At 38.1% G+C, this 22625-nt stretch overlaps 1 protein-coding gene across 2 annotated transcripts in view; it reads right to left on the reverse strand.

The window, feature by feature from the left end:
* The window catches only part of DTWD2 (DTW domain containing 2), a 232896-nt gene extending 210812 nt beyond the window's left edge, over positions 1–22084 (reverse strand). For both annotated transcript variants that reach the window (XR_005211467.1, XM_037802102.1), the window contains exon 1: positions 21797–22084. Coding sequence is in view for 1 of the 2 variants with exons in the window: in XM_037802102.1 (XP_037658030.1) it covers positions 21797–22014 (218 nt within the window). In the remaining variant the exon portion in view is untranslated. The remainder of the gene's footprint in view (positions 1–21796) is intronic.
* Between the last annotated feature and the right edge of the window lie 541 nt (positions 22085–22625).

The raw sequence follows: 22625 nt of genomic DNA on the forward strand, positions 1-22625 counted from the left end.
GAATAAAGGGGCCACGTTACTAGAAAACATTTTCATTTTGCTTATTCTTTCCTCCCCTGTCCCTAACTTAAAACCTGCCTATATTTTAAAACACAGATTTTGTATAGCTGATTTATTGGGGGAATTTTATTTCTCATTTTATATAAATGTCTGTTTCCTCAAAAGAGCACATAGAAAACTGTGAGAAATTTTTGATATAAGATAGAAAAAATATATTAAGGTTTAGGTTAGTGTTACTTTACTACATTAAGCAAAAATAACAGTGCTATGAACAAACCACTGATTTTGATGCCACAATTCTTATTTTTCAATTATTTTCCTTAACATATAATTTGGTGCTCATTGTCAAAAAAAAAAAAAGTAATAAATAATTTAAATACCTACTTTTAAAAGCATATTTTATCAACACAAGCAATCACTTCACTTTTAGCAATGGGTCTCTGGACAACATTTGTGATAAAGATCTCTTGGATATAATGGGAGATACTGTCAGTGCCTCATCCACATCACTCACTCAGACTCCTCCATTTCAATGTGCCCCTGCAAACTTACAACTACTAATATACACATCTTTGTGCCTGACTTCTTCCAAAACCCCAAAAGCTGTGCTACATGCACATATCTTGGCACTAGGTGGATAATTACTTCAGCTCCCTCATCCCTCATGTGGGATAATTTGGAGACATACATTTTAAACCATTACCCAGAACTTCCCAATGTGTCCCTAAAGGACTGAGTCCAATTGCTTATTATATCTGGCTCAAAATATTCTTCCCCACCCCTCTATGATGTTCCCTACATGTCCCAAATAAACCATTTTTACTCAAATGTTTGTCTCAAAGTCTGCTTCTAGGAGAACCCAAACAAAAAAACAAAAAAAATGTATATTATTTGATCTTAGATCTTTATACACTGCCTTACTAGGATTTTAATTATTGTTAGTTCTTTAAATAAAATTCTAAAGATATGGATAATAAGTCTGTACTAGAAGACAGTGAAGTATAGGTAGTCAGTCTCACAAGAAAAGTAAAAAAAGTCCTCATCAGCAAGCTTTCTTCAAAATTTCTGACCAGATAAATGCAAAACCCAATAGTACTGATCCTCAGTATATAATTCTACTCTTTATTTCTTATAAGAATTAGAATACAATTGACTAGGCAATAATCACATTCCCTTGTAATGAACATGCAAAATACAGAGATAATGTGTGACAAAAACAACATAAAGAGGGGAAACAGGGAAATGGGTACAGAGACTGTATATGCTATTGAAGTTAAGTTGGTACCTTTTCAAACTAGTAGGTGCTAAGAAGGTCTGTAGAATTCTTTCTAAATATGCATAATTTCATTCTAATCATGAGAAATCTTGAACCCAAATTGAGAGACATTCTACAAAATGACCAGTACTCTTCAAAAGTGTCAAGAGCATGAAAAACAAGGAAAGGCTGACGACTTATCACAAAACTGGAAGAAACTGAGGAGACATGACAATTAAATGTAATGCTGGATCCTGTGTTCATTCCTGGACCAGGGTGGGGTGGGAAGAATATTAGCAGGAAAACTAGTGAAATTTGAAGAGTTTAGTTCAAACCAAGGTTCATTTCTTAGTTTTTATATTAGTTTCCACGAGCTGCCATAACAAATTACAACAAACTTGGTGGCTTAAAACAACAAAAATTTATTCTCTCACAGTTCTAGAGGCTACAAGTCTGAAATCAAGGTACAGGCAGGGCCATGCTCTCTCTGAAGCCACTAGGGAAAAATCTGTTCCATGCCCTTTTCCTAGCTTCCAGTGGCTGCCAGCAATACTTGACATTTCTTAGCTTGTAGCTATATCAGTCCAGTCTCTGTTTCCATCATCTCATGGCTTCTACCCATGTGGCTCTATGTCTGAATCACCCTCATCTCTCTCTTAGAAAGACACCAGTCGTAGAATTTAGGACCCATCCTAATTCAGTATGATCTCATCTTAACTTGATTACATTAGCAAAGAAGCTACTTCTAAGTAAGGTCATATTCACGGGAACTGGGAATTAGGACCTCAACATATCTTTTTGGGGAATGCAATTCTACCCACAACAATTTTCTTAAATGAACTTGTTGGGAGACAATTCTTCACGGTCTACCTGCATGTCTTATGTGTGAGGTACTAACTGCCCTTTTATTCTAGACTATTTTTTCAAAGATGTTTCTATGGTGAACTGCCTCTGTATGATAAGCTCCCTCTGGAGCAAAGGGCAGGTTTGCTTGGAACCCATAATAAAAGATCTGGTAACCCTAAACTCTGGGTTCTTTAGTTCTGTAGCAAACCCACTACACATACAACATCCATCACATTCATTTTCTGTGAAGTCCCTGATAGGAAATGGGAAAAGGGGATAAGGGAAACCAACACAAACATGTGCCTAAATCCTTTGTCTTTGACCCAGGAATCTCATGTCATCTGCAGCTTCCATGATACTGTGGCAGGCCAACTTGTTCACTTCTAAGCAAGATAAAATCTCAGACCCGTCTTGACAGCACTGTGATTATGTACAATTAAGGAAACTGGATAACAGGTATACAGGAACTTTCAGTACTATTATTACAAAATCAAAAGTTAAAATCAGTAGCTAAATGCCAACTCCTCCATGCCAACAAAAATAGTAATAATGGAGCCATCATTGCTACTGTATATTTGATATGTATTGCATTAAATTTTGCTCTCAAAGAATTCATGGTTTACTGTTGTATAGTAGGGGTAATAACTGCATTGTTTTCAGTGATTTCTTCCATATGCAGGCTTGCACTAAAGATTCAATCTCAAGTACCTTAAGTATTATATGAATGATCAGTTTATTAATTACCTACGCTACAATGTTAATTATGCATTCAACGTACAAGAATTCATCCTACTTATGTTGGGAGTGGAAGATTTAGGAACAAAATACCCTCTTATAACAGGGAAAGAGTACAGTTACAAACAACAGGATCACATTACAACACAACTTTGCTTTAAGGATTATTGACAAGACATTTGCCCCAAGAGCAATTATAATGAGGTAAGTCACATTTATAAAACCAAACAAAAGCCTCTAACAATGAAAATTAATAGTTACATTACCTTGCACAAGTTAACTATGTTCCCATATTACTTTCATGTATATTAAGTCATTTGATCCTGTAAAGTAGGTTATAGCCCCATGTTACAGATAAATAAAGCACCATGAATTTAAGTGCCTTACCCAAGGTCACACAGTTGACTTACAGTTTCAGCTCTTATATTAGGTCATTGATCCATTTTGAGTTAATTTTTGTATATGGTGTGTGCCAGTTTGAATGTATTATGTCCCCCAAAACGCTGTTATCTTTGATGTAATCTTGTGTGGGCAGACCTATCAGTGTTGATTAGATTGTAATTCTTTGAGTGTTTCCATGGAGATATGTCCCACCCAACTGCGGGTGATGACTCTGATTGGATAATTACCATGGAGGTGTTACCCCACCCATTGAGAGTGGGTCTAAATTAAATCACTGGAGCCATACAAATGAGCTGACAAACAGAAGGAACTCAGTGCAGCTGATAGTGACATTCTGAAGAGGAGCTACAGCCAAGAGGGACACCTTGAAGAAAGCACAGGAGCTACAGATGAGAGACAGTTTGAAGACAGCCGTTGAGAGCAGACTCTTGCTCCAGAAAAGCTAAGAAAGGACAAATATCCCACCTGCAACTAAGAGTGACATTTTTTGAGGAACTGCAGCCTAGAGAGGAACTTCCTGGGAGAAAGCCATTTTGAAACCAGAACTTTGGAGCAGATGCCAGCCATGTGCCTTCCCAGCTAACAGAGGGTTTCCAGACACCATTGGCCATCCTCTAGTGAAGGTACCCTATTGCTGATGTGTTACCTTTGACACTTCATGGCCTTAAGACTGTAACTGTGTAACCAAATAAATCCCCTCTTATAAAAGCCAATCCATCTCTGGTGTTTTGCATTACAGCAGCATTAGCAAACTAGAACATGGTGTGAGGTAGACAATCCATTTTCACTCTTCTGCATGAGGATATCCAGTTTTCCAAGCACCATTTGTTGAAGAGATTACTCTTTCCCCATAGAGTGAACTTGGCACCCTTGTCAAAAATCAACAGGCCACTCTCTCTCTAGCTAACCCAACTCAGCAGGTGAACTCACTGCCCTCCCCTCTACATGGGATCTTACTCTCAGAGGTGTAAATCTCCCTGGCAACGCATGATATGACTACCAAGTATGAATCCGGGCCTGACAACATCAGATTGAGAACATCTTCTTGACCAAAAGGGGGATACGAAATGAAAAAAAATAGTTTCAGAGGCTGAGAGATTCCAAACAGAGTCAAGAAAACACTCTGGTGGGCACTCTTATGCACTATATGGATAACCCTTTTTGGGTTTTAATGTACTGGAACAGCTAGAAGTAAATACCTGAAACTATCAAACTGCAACCCAGTAGACTTGACTCTGGAAGACAACTGTATAACAATGTAGTTTACAAGGGGTGACAGTGTGATTGTGAAAGCATTGTGGATCACACTCCCTTTATCCAGAGTATGGATGGATGAGTAGAAAAATGGGGACAAAAGCTAAGTAAAAACAGGGTGGGGGGGAGGATGATTTGGGTGTTCTTTTTTACTTTTATTTTTTATTCTGATTTTTACTTTTTCTGGTATAAGGAAAATGTTTAAAAAATAGATTGGGGTGATGAATGCACAACTATATGATGGTACTGTGAACAGTTGATTGTACACTACGAATGACTGTATGATATGTGAATATATCTCAATAAAACTGAATTTTAAAAAAATCAACAGGCCATAGATATGTGGTTTTATTACTGAAAATAATTATTGTATAAAATGGAAAAAGAAAGGCAATTATGCTGTTCACGTAAGCATAATTCATTATTATGGGATGTAGCAGTAAAAGCTTGAAAGCTAAAGGCAGCTCTGCCTCTAACTAGTCACCTGACTTTCAGAAGTCTCTTTACCTGTAAAATAGATAACATTCCCTAATCTCTAGATTGTCTTACGTATTCAATTAAAATGTACATTTAAAAGTACTTTGTAATTTGTTGACTCCTTACAAATATTACCAAATTTTAGACTAGACCATTTGTAAATACATGCTTGAACTTACATCAGCACTACCAAAACTATGAATTCTAAGTTTTGGTCAAATGAACTTAAGAAATCAATGTGCTCTGATGTGCTTTGAAGAAATTTTCTATCAGAGGGTAATAATTACAATTCTTATTTTTCTTGGAGAAAATAAACCAAATGTTTAGAAAGTTCTAAAGTGGTATTTGAAGTTGATCACTCTTCTTTGGTGGCTTAATTATCAGAAAAAAATTCCATCTTGACGTATATTAACTTTGCTGAACTTCAAACATATGATTAGCTTACACAGTAATTTGTAAATCAGTCAGTTTTCCACATATATTATGTGTGAACTACTTCACAGAATAAACATTTTCCATACTAACAGGAAAGAATAAATTAACTTAATTACTTCCTTTGAGTATATAACATTTTCGATATACAAAAGAATTACATTTCTAGAACACCTTAGTTTTCACCCTAAAAATCAATAATCTAGCTGATTTTAAGTTTACCACAGTTTGGCAGTTTTGTTTTGTTTTGTTTTTTTTACTTCTACATGGCAATACTTACTTAATAGTCTCTATTATTCTAAACTAATTACACCAGAACCTACCATTTTTCACCTGTACCTTTCAAAACCGCAGACTGTTTTCCTCAGAACAGCAACAATGATACAAACGAGATTCAAAGTCAAAATGCAAATGCCTACAATTGAGATCCAAAGTCAAAATGCAAGTGCCTACAGGGAGCAGGCAGTTAACCGTAAATGAGTTAAGCAGGCAGGGTGAGAACTGTGGGGACCTGCATAGATCACCACCATCTAAGGGGTAGATCCAATACTTAGCTCAAACAACTTGCTCAGAAAGGTAGCCCCAGAGCTACCAAGCCTTCCCATTCTCACAGAAGCCAGAAACCTAGATATTTATGTAAAACTTCTTGATTTTTAACTGCTAGCAACTCATTAAAAAAACAGGTAAAATACTGTTCAAAATAAAACATTTGTAGGCTGCCAGTTTGTAGCCCTACATTCCTTTGCAGAAGAGCTGGAGTCTTTTCTCATTTCCCCTCATTCACATGATTTTATCCCCATCGCTTTTTTCTCCAAAATATCCAAGCCTAAATAATAATGAAAAGTTTAGGATATGTGGAATAAAAAAGCCAAGAAAAATACTTTTGCTCAGACATCTTGTAACTAGCTAAACAGGCTGAAAATCAGAGCTACTCTTCCAGTCAGTGGCTCACTTCAATGACTGCACATAGTCAGCAAACAAAATCATGAGATGTCTTCCACATGGAGGTCAGCCAAATGCTTGCATAAGCTTGGGAGCAAAATGGACTGCTGCAGGATACCCAATTCAGCTACTTGCTTGTAATCTCCACCATATCAGTTAAAAGTGAACAGTATCCAAGAAAGTGAAAAGACAATCTATAGCATGGGAGAAAATAGCTGCAAATCATATATCTGATAAGGGTTTATTATCCACAATACATAAAGAAAAAATAAATAAATAAATAAATAAATAGAATCTTTACCTTACAATAATAAATTACAAGTTTGGGGTTTTTTAAAGAATATTCCACTATTCCACTCATGCTTAAGAACTGTTGGATTCCTAATGAGCAAGATTCTGCTTGGACGTTAAACTGAATCTGCACTTTCCAAATGAAACCAGTTTCTAGAAATCCTTAGGCTGTGACAATTACAGTAACGTGTTTAGAGAATTTGAAAACTGTTTAAGTAAATGGCCAAATAATTGTGCCTTACTAATCATTCATGTCTAAGAATGCATTTTAAAAACTATTATGGGCAGAAATACAAAGAAGTTCACCAAGGGAACTAGTAACTCTTTAACGGTCTGATGAAATAAAATATAAACAGCAGTCAATTATTTTATATTTTATTAATAATAACTAAAAAGTATCTGTGTTTCTAGAACTCCATTCTACCCAATTAACATAAATAAAATGCACAGCATGCTGAGACGAAGAAAAGTTTTTAAAATGCAGTAAATTTCACTACAAAGTGCAAAAATATTAAAAAGAGTTTTAATCCTAAAGCATTACCTACATGTAACTGAAAAGCTAAAATCTAAATTATTATTCTTTTTTAAAAAGCAGATCAAAAAAAATGCATAAATCTTTGCTAGACATAGAAGACTAATTAATAAAAATACTACATTCAATATTTATTATTACCAGTTCTGAAGAAATTAAAAACCATTGGATAGTCCACTACAATCAAGATGGCAGAGTAAAAAGCTTCAGGGTTCTGTTCCCCCACAGAAGCTTTGAACAAGAATTCACAGAAACATCTTTCTCAAAGCTCCAGAAAATAGTTAAAGGACCACAGTAAAAGGGCAAGTGCCAAATGAAGAAAACATTTACTTAAAAGTTGTAGGATCTACTAGCACCCTGGCTGGCCCCTCTCCAACCCCTCATGTATGTCGGGGCCAATCTATGGTGAAATAGCCTGAGGGACTCACTGTCCCAGAATTTGGACTTTTGTGTGGAAGGTGACTCACAGAATACTTCTACAGAATGCTGTGGGAGAGCAGTCAAGTTGTGATGGCTGAGGCAAGGAACTTTTAGCTGTAGGCCACACAAGGAAACTGTTTCCTAGGGAGGAAGGAACATTCAGAACTGTGGAAATGGGCAAATTCTAGTACCAAATGCATAGGCCCAAGACAAGATGCACACATAGAAAAGACCAGAGAGAGAGGCCCCTACACTTTGGCCTAGAGCTATCCTCTAAACTCATTGTATGGATAAGTTCTGAAAGACAGCATTCACATAGGTTAATCTGAAAAGCCCAGGAATGGTATTTTCCTTTTTCTTTCATTATTTTTGTTATTGTTAGCTCCTGGCATTCAAGGAAACCTCTCTCATACTAGCTGGATACAAGCTTAAGAAACAAACACTTCAGAGTCTAAATTCCAGCATTAACACATTAACACCTTAAAATATCCACATGCCAAGGTTTCAACAAATGATTACAAAACATACAAAAAAGCAGGAAGTGACAGCCCAGGCAAAGGAGAAGATTAAAGCATTAGAAACCATCAATGAAGAGGATCACACCAGGAACATTCCAGACACAGACTTTTAAAAAATGGTCCTCAATATGCTCAAAGAGCTAAAGGAAAACATGGACGAAGAATGAAAGTAAATCAGGAAAACAAAAGACAGAGATTTGCAGAATGGATTAGAAAAAATATTATCCATCTATATGCTATTTACAAGAGACTTATTTTATGCCCATAGATACAAACAGGTTGAAAGTAACATCAAAAATCTCCCAAAAATGAAAAACCAAGGACCAGATGACTTTACAGGTGAATTTTACCAAGCATTCCATGAAGAATTAACACTAATTCTTCTCAAACTCTTCCAAAAAATTGAAGAAGAGTGTTTTGGTTCGGTAAAGCTGACAAAATGCAATATACCAGAAATGGACAGGCTTTTAAAAATGGGGATTTATTAGCTTACAAGTTTACAATTCTTAGGCCATGAAAATGTCCAAATTAAGGCATCAACTGGACAATACCTTCTCTGAAGACTGGTTACTGGTGTGCCTGGTCTCCTCTATCAGACAGCAAAGCAAATGGTGACATCTGCTGGTCATTCTCTCAAAGGTTTCACTGCTTACAGCTCCTGGCGGTGTGTTTCAATCTTTCAGCTTCTGTCTCTCTTAGATTCTCTGGGTATCTCCTTGTCTCTCAGTTTCTCTGGGGCTTTTTCCACAAGCTTCTTGGCCAGTTTGGATATATTATATCCCTCAAAAAGCCATGTTCTTTAATGCAATCTTGTGGGGGTAGATTTATTAGTCTTTCGATTAGGGTGGAAACTTATGATTGAGTGTTTCCATGGAGCTATGACTCACCCAACTGTGAGTGATACTTTTGATTAGATAATCCCCATGTAAGTGCAGTGGGTGTGGCCTGAATAGGAGGTTCTTGATTAGTTCACTGGACTACTTAAGAGAGCTCCAGAGCCAGAGATGACAGAGACACTTGGAGATGCTTGGAGATGCTTGGAGATGCAGAAAGAAGGTCATTTGGAGATGCTAGCTCAGAGTTTGTGCCAGAGAAGCTAAGAGAGGACCACCCAGACACTTGGAGAGAAACACCCTGGGAGAAAGAAGCAAGGATGCACAGGAGCTGAGAGAGAGGAGCTAAGACGAACACCTAGATACATTTTAGAGAAAGCCATTTTGAAACCAGAACCTGGGAGCAAAGTCAGGGAAGGTATCCTCTTGTTGATGCCTTAACTTGGACATTTTCATGGACTTAGAACTGTAAATTTGTAACCCAATAAGTCCTCTCTATAAAAGCCAAACTATTTCAGGTATTTTTCATAATGTCAGTATTAGTAAACCAGAACATTCTCTTAAGTTCATCCCTTAGCGTCTGTATGTTTTATCCTCTTACAAACGATTACAGAATGAGGAGTAAAATCCACCTTGAATGAAGTGGATCATATCTCAATTGAAATAACCTAATCAGAAAGTTCCACCCACAATAGGTCTAAACCCACAGGAATGGATTAAAGGAATATGATCCTTTCTGGGGAACATGCAGTCTCCAAACTACCACAAAGAGGCAACACTGCCTAACTCATTCAAAGAAGCCAACATCATCCAAATACCAAGGCCTGATAAAGACACTACAAGAAAAGAAAACTATAGACCAATATCTCTAATAAATATGGATGCAAAAATCCTCAACAAAATATTTGCAAATTGAATCCAACAGTACATTAAAAGAATTATACACCATGACCAACTGGGTTTTATCCCAGGTATGCAGGAGTGTCTCAACACAAAAAAAATCAATTAATATAATGCACCACATTAACAAATCTAAAGGGGAAAACCACATGATCACTCAATGGATGCAGAAAAGACATTTGACAAAATCCAGCATTCTTTCTTGATAAAAAAAACTTTGAAAGATAGGAATAGAAGGAAAATTCCTCAACATGATAAGGGGCATATATGAAAAATCCACAGGTAACATCATACTCAATGGTGAGAGACTGAAACATTTACTTCTGAAATTGGGAACAAGATAAGGATGCCCACTATCACCACTGTTATTCAGCATTGTGCTAGAAGTTCTAGCTAGAGCAATTAGGCAAAAAGGAGAAATAAAAATCACCCAAATTGGAAAGAAAGAAGTAAAACTTCCACTATGTACAGACATGACCCTATATTTAGAAAGCCCTGAAAAAAACTACCACAAAGCTTCTGGATAAATAAGATCAGCAAAGTGGCAGTGTACTGGTTTGGATGTATTATGTCCCACAAAATACCATGTTCTTTAATGCAGTCTTGTGGGGGCAGACGTATTAGTGTTGATTAGGTTGGAACCTTTTGGTTGTTTCCATGGAGATGTGACTAGTAACACCTTTGAGTAGGGTGTGACCTGTTGATGGGATTGCTTCCATGGATGTGTGACCCCACCAATTCAGCTTGGGTTTAATTACTGGAGCCCTATAAAAGGTCACAAACAGAAGGACTTCAGAGCAGCTGCAGCTGAGAGAAACATTTTGAAGATGGCTGTTGAAAGCTGACGCTGACATTTTGGAGAATGCCGTTTTCAAATGCAACCTGGGAGCAAGCAGATGCCAGCCATGTGCCTTCCCAGCTAACAGAGGTTTTCTGGACGCCATTGGCCTTCCTTCACTGAAGGTACACTTGTGCTGGTGCCTTAATTTGGACACTTTTATGGCCTTCAGACTGTAAATTTGTAACCAAATGAACCCCCTTTATAAAAGCAAATCCATTTCTGATATTTTGCATAACAGAGGCATTAGCAAACTGGAACAGGTGGGATGGAAGATCAACATGCAAAATCAGTACTGTTTCTATACACTATGAATGAGCTATCCAAGAAAGAAATCAAGAGAAAAAAAAAATCACAATAGCAACTAAAGGAATCAAACATCTAGGAATAAACTCAACCAAGGAAGAAAAGGACATGTACACAGAAAACTACAAAACACTTCTAAAGGAAATCAAAGAAACCTTAACAAATGGAAAGACAAGCCCAAACAAACAGAAAAACCCTAGGCAAAAAAAGAGACTGGCATCCAGAATAAACTCATCAAGAAAATCAGATTCCTAGAAACCAGCATACTCATACTAAGAAACAGGAACATATGGCCCAGTCAAAGGAACCAACTACAACTTCAGAAGAGATACGGAGTTGAAACAACAAATTAATGATGTTCAACAAATCTCCTAAATCAATTCAAGGAGATGAAGGAAAATGTGGCACAAAAAGACAAAGGATATAAAGAAGACACCAGGAGAGCATAAAGAATTCAAAAGTCTGTAGGACATAGAACAAGGCTAAAGAATGGGGAGCGGTTGCGTATTATGAGCAGAACGTTCAACTAGGGTGAACTTAAACATTTGGAAATGGACAGAGGTGATGGTAGCACATTGTGAGAATAACTAACAGTGCTGAATGGTGTGTGAATGTGGTGGAAAGGGTAAGCTCAGAGTCACGTATGTCACCAGAAAGAAAGGTGGAGGTTAAAAGATGGGAATATATAAAACAGTGAATCTTGTGGTGGACAATGTCCATGATTAACTGTACAAATATTAGAAATCTCTTTCATGAACTAGTACAAATGGGTGACACTATAACTAGAAGTTAATAAGAGAGGGGCATATAGGAAAAATATATACCTTTTGCAAACTGTATACTACACTTAGTAGTATTTTAACGTGCTTTCTTCAACAGTAACAAATGTACTATACCAATACTATGAATCAATAATGGAGGAGGGGTGGTTAGACGTATAGGAAGATTTGAGTTTCCTTTTTTTTTTTTTTTTTTTTTGTCTCTATCTCTTTTCTGGAGTAATGAAAATGTTCTAAAAATTGAAAAAAAAATTGTGGTGATCAATGCACAACTGTATGATGTTACCGTGGGCAACTGGTTGTACACTTTAGATCTTTAGATAATTGTATGGTATGTGAACAATCTCAATTAAAAAAAAGGAGAGATTAAAATACTTTCAGACAAACAATATATAAAAGGATTCTACAACTCAACAACAGAAAGACAAACTACCCAATTTAATAATGGGCAAAAGACATGGACAGACACTTTTCTGAAGAGGAAATACAAATGCCTCAAAAACATGAAAAGATGCTCAACTTCACTGGCTATTAGGGAAATGCAAGTCAAAACCACAATGAGATATCATCTCATAATCTACCAGAATGACCATTATCCAAAAAACAGAAAATTACAAGTGCTGAAGAGGATGTGGAGAAATAAGTACACTTATTCACTGTTCGTGGGAATGTAGATTGGTATGGCCTCTCTGGAAGGCAGTGTCGCCATATCTCAGGAAGCTAAGTATAGATTTGCCATATGATCCAGCAATTCCATTACTAGGTATATACTCAGAGGAACTGAAAGCTAAGACACAAACAGACATTTGCAAACTGATGTTTGTAGCAGAATTATTCATGATTGCCAAGCAATGGTAACAGCCCAAATATCTATCAGTGGATGAGTGGATAAACAAACTCTGGTATATACACATGACGGACTATTACACAGCTGTAGGACAGAATGAAGTCAGAGAACATGTAATAATGTGGATGAACCTTGAGGACGTTATGTTGAGCAAAGTTAGCCAGAAACAAAAAGGACAAATACTGTATGGTCTCACTAATATGAACTAACATTAATGAGCAAACTTTGAGAGTTAAAAGCTGAGAACACAGGTTATCAGGAGATAGAAAAAGGGTAGAGATTGGGTATTTGATGCTGAAGGAGTACACAATGGTAAACAAGATGGATTGTACAGATCCAGAAATGGATAACATAATACTGTGTGATGGCAGCACAATACTGTAAGTACGCTGAATAAAGATGTCTGTGATAAACCTGAAAGAGGAGGGATGGAGGCATGTATGACACCAGAAGGAAAGAGAGATGATAAAGACTGGGAATGTATAACTTACTGAAACCTAGAGTGGTTAATGATTGTAATTAAATGTCCAAATATAAAAATGTTTTTACACGTGGGAGAACAAATGAATGTCAAGCTTGCAAGGTATTGAAAAAGGGATGGTATTAGGGAAAAAATATAATCAAGGCAAACTGGAGTCTATTATTAACAGTAACATTGTAATATGCTTCCATTAAATGTAACAAAGGCAATATACCAAAGCTAAATGTCTATGAGAGGGGATATAAGGGAGGGGTATGGGATTCTTGGTAGTAGTAATGTTGTCTGACCTTATTATTATACTGTATTGTATTTTTTATCTTTTTTATTATTATTTTTTAAAAAATTTTTTCCGTAGTAATGAATATGTTCAAGTGCTGATTGTGGTGATGAATGCACAACTGTATGATTATACTTTGAACAACTGATTGTACACTGTGGATGATTGTATGGAATGTGAATATATCTTTATAAAATTGCAGAGAAAAATATAAACAGGGATACAAGTGCTGAAGAAAACATGGATAGAGGGATGTACCTATTTACTGTCAGTGGGGAAGTAGAATGGTGTAGCCTATCTGGAGGACAGTGTGGTGGTTCCACAAGAAGCTAAGTATGTGGATGCCATAAGGTCCTGCAACCTCATTATGGGGTATAAACTTGGAAGATCTGAGAGCAGCGACACTAATGGGCATTTGCACACTGGTGTTTGAGGCATTATTCACGATTTGCAATGGGTGGAGGTGGCCTAAGGGTACATCTACTGATGAACAGAATGGCGAACTGTGGTGTATGCATACAATGGAATACTGAGCAACTGCGAGGAGTGAGCTGTGAGACACACGACGAGGTGAATGGATCTTGTAGACAGCATTTTGAGTGAAGTACGCCAGAAACGAAAAGACAAACATTATAATGCCTCACTAATATGGACTAACCACAATGCAAAAACTCTGAGAATTGGATCTTAGAGCACAGCTTATCAGGGGAACACTTATTGTGATGGTTCCTAGATTGTAAGCCCTTACAGCAGTCACATCTATTCCTGAGTTTCAATGGTTCTCTTCAAATTCTGAGATGCTAAGCTCTTTGTGTATAACCTGGATGGTCTCTGGACTTTGGGTACCTGTGTGACACCTGCAACTCAGAGCTTGAGCTCGGAAGCTGCGAATGTCAGTATTACCACATATAGCAACTGTTTAAAAAGCTGAAAAAGAGTGCAGACTTCAATTAGAGATATGAATGAAGCAAATCTTGTTAGGACTAAGGCAAATCCGGCCAAAGGGTAAAGGACAACAATGACTGTGTCTTAAAACTTCAACTTCTGTGTGAGACCAAGGGAAGAGATGTTTATTCGGTACAGGATGTATATTTTCTGCAGCACACTAAATAATTTAGCTTGTATGGTCAGTTGATTCAAACACCATAACTACATGGAACTTTGACGAGGAAGTGAGATCTGGTAGGTTTGTATAGGTGTTCCGGTTTGCTAATGCTGCCTTTTTGCAAAACACCAGAAATGGATCAGCTTTTATAAAGGGGGTTTATTTGGTTACAAAGTTACAATCTTAAGACCATAAAGTGTCCAAGGCAAGTCATAAACAATTGGGTACCTTCAACAGAGATTGGCCAATGGCATCCGGAAAACCTCTGTTGGCTGGGAAGGCACATGGCTGGCGACTACTCCAGAGTTCTGGTTTCAAAATGGCTTTTTCCCAGGACATTCCTCTCTAGGCCACAGCTCCTCAAAACGTCACTCTTAATTGCTCTTGGGGTGTTTGTCCTCTCTTAGCTTCTCTGGAGCAAAAGTCTGCTTTCAAAGGCTGTCTCTAAAATGTTACTCTGTAAGCTGCAGCTCCTCTCTCAGCTCCTGTGCATTCTTCAAAGTGTCCCTCTTGGCTGAAATAAGCTCGCTCCTTCTGCTGAGCTTATATAGTGCTCTAGTAAACTAATCAAGGCCCATGCTGAATAAGCAGGGCCACACCTCCATGGAAATTATCTAATCAGTTATCACCTACAGTTAGGTGGGTCGCATCTCCATGGAAACACCCAAAGAATTACAATCTAATCAAGACTAATACGTCTGCCCACACAAGACTGAATCAAAGATAATGGCATTTTGGGAGACATAATACATCAAACTGGCACAACAGGTTACTGAGAAATCCCAATACATCCCAAAGTAATTTGGGCAGAGAATAAAAACATATTTGCAGCCCCCGCTATGCCCCCAAGGAACTGGGAGAAAATGCGGAAATATTAGACATCACTACATGGATTACTGCTGATATTCTCGCAGACACTGGAGGCTAACAGTTTGGAGGGCCAACCCCTTGATCTTGGGGCTTCTCTTTATGAAGCTTGTTACTGCAGAAGACAGGCTAAATCTACTTATAATTGTGCCTAAGAGTCTCCCCAAGAGAACCTCTTTTGTTGCTCAGATGCGGCCCTCTCTCTTTCTCTAAGCCCACTAGGCAAGTGAACTCACTGCCCTCCCCCCTACATGGGACATGACTCCCAGGGGTGTAAATCTCCCTGGCAATGCAGGACATAACTCCCAGGGATGAGCCTAGACATGGCATCATGTGATTGAGAAAATCTTCTTGACCAAAAGGGGGAAGCGAAGTGAAACAAAATAAAGTTTCAGTGGCTGAGGGATCTCAAATGGAGTCAAGAGGTCACTCTGGAGGGCATTCTTATGTGCTATATAGATATCCTTTTTTAGGTTTTAGTGTATTGGAATACATAAAAGGAAATACCTGAAACTGTCAAACTGCAACCCAGTAGCCTTGATTCTTGAACACAGCTGTATAACTACGTAGCCTACATGGTGTGATGGTGTGATTGTGAAAACCTTGTGGCTCACGCTCCCTTTATCCAGGGTGTGCCACTTGGAATGTATTATGTCCCCCCAAACACCATTATCTTTGATGTAATCTTGTGTGGGCAGACCTATCAGTGTTAATTAGATTGTAATTCTTTGAGTGTTTCCATGGAGATGTGCCCCAACCAACTGCGGGTGATGACTCTGATTGGATAATTTCCATGCAGGTGTTCATCCACCCATTCAGGGTGGGTCTAAATTAAATCACTGGGGCCATATAAATGAGCTGACAAACAGAAGGAACTCAGTGCAGCTGAGAGTGACATTCTGAAGAGGAGCTACAGCCAAGCGGGACACTTTGAAGAACTCACTGGAACTGAGAGAGGAGCTTCAGCTTACAGAGACATTTTGGAGATAGCCTTTGAAAGCAGACTTTTGCTCCAGAGAAGCTAAGAGGGGACAAATGCCCCAAGAGCAACTAAGAGTGACATTTTTGAGGAGCTGAAGACTAGGGAGGAACGTCCTGGGAGAAAGCCATTTTGAAACCAGAACTTGGAGCAGACACCAGCCATGGTGCCTTCCCAGCTAACAGAGTTTTCTGGACACCACTGGCCATCTTTCAGTGAAGGTACCCAATTGTTGATGCGTTACCTTGGACACTTTACGGCCTTGAGACTATAACAGTGTAACCAAATAAACCCCTTTTTATAAAAGCCAATCCATTTCTGGTGTTTTGCATTCCAGCAGCATTAGCAAACTAGAACACAGGGTATGGATGGATGAGTAGAAAAACGGGGACAAAAACTAAATGAAAAATAGGGTGGGATGGGAGGATGGAATGATTTGGGTGTTCTTTTTTACTTTCATTTTTTATTCTTATTTTCATTCTTTTTGGAGTAATGATAATGTTCAAAAATTGTGGTGATGAATGCACAACTATATGATGGTACTATGAAGACTTGATTGTACAACACTGATGACTACATGATATGTGAATACATCTCAATAAAACTGAATAATAAAAAAAAGAGGGAGAGTTTAAAATATTCACAGATAAACAGAACCTGGGAGAGTTTGATAACAAAAGAACTACCCTGCAAGAAATACTAAAGAGAGTCCTGCAGGCTGAATGGAAAAGACAAAGAGAGAGGCTTGGAAGAGAGTACAGAAATGAAGAATATCAGTAAGGATAACCAAAAGGGTAAAAAAAAAAAAGAGACAAAATTAAGATATGACATATAAAAGGCAAAAGATAAAATGGTTAAACAAAGTACTACATTTATAGTAATAACAATAAATATTAATGGGTTAAACTCCCCAATCAAAGGATACAGATTAGCGAAATGGATAAAAAATATTATGCATCTGTTCTGGTGTGCTAATGCTACTATTGTGCAAAATACCAGAAATGGATGGGCTTTTATAAAGGAGGTTTATTTGGTTACAAAGTTACAGTCTTAAGGCCATAAAGCGTGCAAGGTAAGGCATCAACAACAGGTACCTTCACTGGAGGAAGGCCACTGACATCCGAAAACCTCTTTTAGCTGGAAAGGCACATGGCTGACATCTGCTTGTTCCCAGTTGCATTTCAAAGTGGCATTCTCCAAAATGTTGCTCTTGGGGCATTTTGTCCTCTCTTAGCTGCAGCTCTTCAAAAATGTCACTCTCAGTTGCTCTCCAAAATGTCAATCTTGCTGCTCTAAGTTCCTTCTGTCTATGAACTCCTTTATAGGACTCCAGTGATCTAATTAACACTCACCCTGAATGGGCGGGGTAACACCTCCATGGAAATTATCCAATCAAATATTTCATTCACAGTTGATGAGTCACATCTCTATGGAAACACTCAATCAAAGAATTCCAATCTAATCAACACGAATACATTTGTCCCCACAAGACTGCATCAAAGAACATGGCATTTTGGGGTACATAATACATCCAAACTGGCACACCATCTATATGTTGTCTATATGAGATCTAACTGAACACCTGGAGAAACTAGAGAAAAAAGAGCAAACCAATCCCAGAGAAAACAGAAAGAAAGGAATAACAAAGATCCGAGAGGAAATAAATGAAATGGAGAACAAAAAAAAAGCAATAGAGAGAATCAACAAAACCTGAAGTTGGTTCCTTGAGAAAATCAGTAAAACTGACAAACTCTTAGCTAGACTGACAAAGAAAAAAGACGATATATATAAATAAAATCAGAAATGAGAGTGGGGACATTACTACTGACCCACAGAAATAAAAAATATCATAAGAGAATACTATGAGCAACAATATGCAAACAAACTAGACAACTTAGATGAAATGGACAACTTCCTAGAAACACATGAACAATCTACACTTACTCTAAATAAAGAGAAGACCTCAACAAACCAATCACAATAAAAAAGACTGAAACAGTCATCAAAAACCTCCCATCAAGGAAGAAGAGAAAGGGCAAAGGAAGGGCTCTTTGCTAGTGTCTCTATATCTAGAAGACAGTTTTAGATTATAACTATAGTTCCATGTGCATTTTTTGTAAAATATCTGCATTTACTGTGGATAAGAGTCATTATTTCATAACACCTAAGCTTTTTAGATTTCTTGAAGTGACAATGTATGATAAAAAGAAGAGCTAGTGAATTAACAAATTTATAAATGTTTTTGTTAATAGAAAATAAGCATCTTTGACATGGAATTGTTAAACCACCTCTGAGCAGTAGGCATCACAACTTGTTCATTAGGTTGGCTGCAGAGGGGCAGAAGAAAGTGCAGGGGAAGGGATGTATGCAACTGTGTTCATATTTCCATTTTGGTGTAACCACTGTATGTGTATCTCTTAGCTGTACCATAAGAAAACATTGCTAAAATTATTCAGTGGAAACATACCTTGCTATTTCAATATAGATATGACAATGAATTCTCTTGGATGAATCATACTTATTGTACTCTTGTTTTATGTCTAATTTTAAATTGAGCATTAAGGGAATGCAGTATTTGTAACTCTGCCAATATCTATAGAGGCCTGTTGCATTTTTGTCATCTATGAAATTTTTTTCCCCATGAAAGGAGGAATACATTTTTTCCCCCGGACTGAGTTGGGGTTTATTTTAAGTTAACAGTAATATCTTAATGTTCTTCAATCGATTGTAACAAAGACACCACACTGATGCTAAGTGTCAATAATAAAGGCGTATAAGGGCCATGTGGTTTTGCTTTTTTGGAGCTATGAAAACATTCTAAAATTGATTATGGCAATGAAAGCACAGCTCCGTGATTATACTGAGAGCCAATTATTGTATTCTCTAGATGGATTGTACAGTGAGTGAATAAAACTGTTTTGAAAAAAAAAGAAGACAGACTTCAAATAAGAGACCTAACCTCAAAACTGAAAGAACTAGGAAAAAAAGAAAGAGCAAACTAAACCCAAAGGGAGCAGAAGGAAGGAAATAACAAAGATTAGAGAAGAAATGAATGGAATAGAAAAACAAAAATAGTAGAAAGAATTAACAAAACCACAAGTTGTTTCTTTGAAAAGATCACTAAAATTGGCAAACTTATAGCTAGACTGACAAAGAAAAAGAGCTGATACAAATAACTAAAATCAGAAATGAAAAGGGGGATTCTACTGATCCCACTGAAATAAAAAGAACTATAAGAGGATACCATAAACAACTGTACACCAATAAATTACCTAGATGAAATGGACAAATTCTTAGAAATACACAAACCACCTACACTGACTCAAGAATATAAGATTTCAACAACCCAATTACCAGTGAAGTGACTGAATCATTCATCAGAAACTCCCAACAAAAAGAAGTCAAGGACCACATGGTTTCACAGGGGAATTCTACCAAACATTCCAAGAAGACTTAACTCCAATTCTGCTCAAACTCTTCCAAAAAACTGAAGAGGAGGGAATACTCCCTAATTCATTCTAAAAGGCCAACATTACCCTCATACCAAAGCCAAATAAAGACACCACAAGAAAATGACAGATCAATAACTCTTATGAATATATACAGAAAAATCCTCAACAAAATACTAGGAAACCAAATCCAACAGAATATGAAAAGAATCGTACACCATGATGACATGTGATTTATCCCTGGTATGCAAGATTGGTTCAACATAAGGAAATCAATCAATATAATGCATCACATTACAGAATGGAGGAGGAAAACAACCCAATCATCTCACTTGATGCAGGAAAGGCAACTGACAATATTCAGTCCTCCTTCTTGATAAAAACACTTAAAACAGGAATAGAAGGAAACTTCCTCAACATGATAAAGGGCATATATGAAAAGCCCACAGCTAACATCCTACTTAATGGTAAAAGACTGAAAGCTGAAAGACAAGGATGCCCACTGTCACCACTATTACTGAACACTGTATTGGAAGTTCTTCAGAGCTATTAGACAAGAAAAAGAAATGAAAGGTATCCAAATTGGAAAGGAAGAAGTAAAACTTTCACTATTTGCAGATGATATGCTCCTTATATAGAAAATCCTGAAAAACCCACAATAAAGCTCCTAGAGCTAATAAATGAATTCAAAGTGGCTGGCTACAGTATCAACATACAAAAATCAGCAGCATTTCAATACACAAGCAGTAAATAATCATAAGAAGAAATCAAGAGAAAAATTCCATTCACAATAGCAACCAAAACAATCAAATATCTAAGAATGAATCTAACTGAGGATGTAAAAGACTTGTACACAGAAAACTATAAAACATTAAAAGAAATCAAAGAATACCTAAATAAATGGTTAAATCCAAATAGACCCAAACCCTGGCCTACTATAATCAAACTGTCAAAAGCCAAAGGTAAAGAGAGAATGCTAAAGGTTGCAAGAGAAAAGCAACATGTTACATACAAGGGAGCCTCAAGAATATTAAGTGACAAATTCTCACTAGAAACCATGGAAGCAAAAAGGCAGTTTCAGTTTTGGTGAAAGCAAAAAACTGCCAACCAAGAATTCTAAACCCAACAAAACTGTCTTCCAAAAACGAAGGATGGCTTAAGACATTACCACAAAAACAAAAGCTGAGGGATGTCATCACCACTAGACTGTCCATCCAAGGAATGCCAAAGGGAGTTCTGCAGGTTGAAAGGAAAGTACATTAGATAACTGACTGAAACCACATTAAGAAATAAAGATCTCCAGTAAAGATAATGGCATGGGTAAATATAAATACAATCCAGTCCTGCCCGAAGTTCAAAATATCCAAGGCAGGATACTCTAAGAATACAAGTGGTAAAGATATTCCTCCAAACTACCACATTCTGTCCTCTTCCACTACTTAGAATGCTTTTCTTCTAGCTGGATCTATCTAATACTCCAAATTTCAATATAAATGCTGTATATTCAGTGATCTTTCCTGATACCATCCAGTTACTTTGTATCAGCATCCCATTTCTTTCCTTCATTGCCCTTTTTTTCCAATCTGTAATTACAGTTTTGGTTACTTACTGATTTACAAAATTTCACACAAAGACTGTATACAACTGAATCAGTGATTAGCAAAGCACTCAACAAGCACTTGTTAGGAGAGAGGTCTGGGTTGGAGACATCAGGACATACTATACTTGCATAATAATATAAATATTATTGCCATCGAGTCTTACTTCCCCTACCAGACTCAGTGTCTTGCAGGAAGTAACGCTAAATAATCACGGCCCAGGATAAAAGGTTTCTTACTAAGGAGCTATACCACGTATTTCACAGAATAATTCCAATCCTTGTCCACCAGCGGACCCCGCCGCCTGGAGCGCAGAACTCCAAAGCCGGCACTGCCCAAGGCTGGAACCACAGCCGCCTCCCCGGCAGGGGGCGCCGCAACCTTCTCCGAAGGCCGCTGCCAACACAGTTCCCGCCCGCGACCCTGCGGTCACCTGCAGCGGCTGCACTCTGGCCTACGATCAGTCGGCTCCACCGGCAGCTCCCATAGCCCGTCCGCGCTGGCGCCGGCCTCCTCCGCGTTCAGAGCAGCTGCCGCAGGCGACCCGCCTCCCTCTTGCCGATCCTCCTCATTCCGGGTCTGACACCTCGAGGTCCCAGGCGGCCACGCGACGGGGTCCCCACCCATTGGCGCCTCTTTCTCCAGTTCCATGGCGGACGCTCAGGTCGAGCTGTAGCATTAACACCCCGCCACCGCCGGGAGGCGCCGCGGGCTGGAGAAATCGGCCCGCGCCTCACGTCGCCACGCATACAGGGCACGTAGAGGGCGGGTCTCTGGAGCCGGGGCTCGAGGTCCCGCCCCTCTTGGGGGAGGGAGGAGCCCATTGGTCAGTGCTCGCTGAGACATTTCACATAGAACGAGGAAGGATAGTGTTGTCTCTGCTGGGGTTCCTGTGCAATTAAGTAGCATTGTTTGGACAGGTAAGGATATCCCCGCTAAAAGCACCACAGTAATGGATATAGAGTTTCTGTTTGAGATGATGGACAAGTTTTGGTAACAGATGGTGGCCAAGGTTGTGAATGTAATTAAAATTCACACCACAGAATTGTATATTTGAAAGCGGTTACAATGGGAAATGTTATGTTGTATTTATATATTACCTCAATAAAAATATTTTTAATAAAACACCCAGATATTAGTCCTTCTACTTTTTCCACCTTAGGATGGTGAAATTTAAGAAATGGCTAGGCTCCAAATAGGGGCCCCATAGTGAGTGCCTCAGTGGCTACAGCTGCTAATGTATTTGATCGTTAAATGCTAAC

This window comes from Choloepus didactylus, chromosome 13 (genome assembly GCF_015220235.1).
Source record: "Choloepus didactylus isolate mChoDid1 chromosome 13, mChoDid1.pri, whole genome shotgun sequence".
Classification (NCBI taxonomy): Eukaryota; Metazoa; Chordata; class Mammalia; order Pilosa; family Megalonychidae; genus Choloepus; species Choloepus didactylus.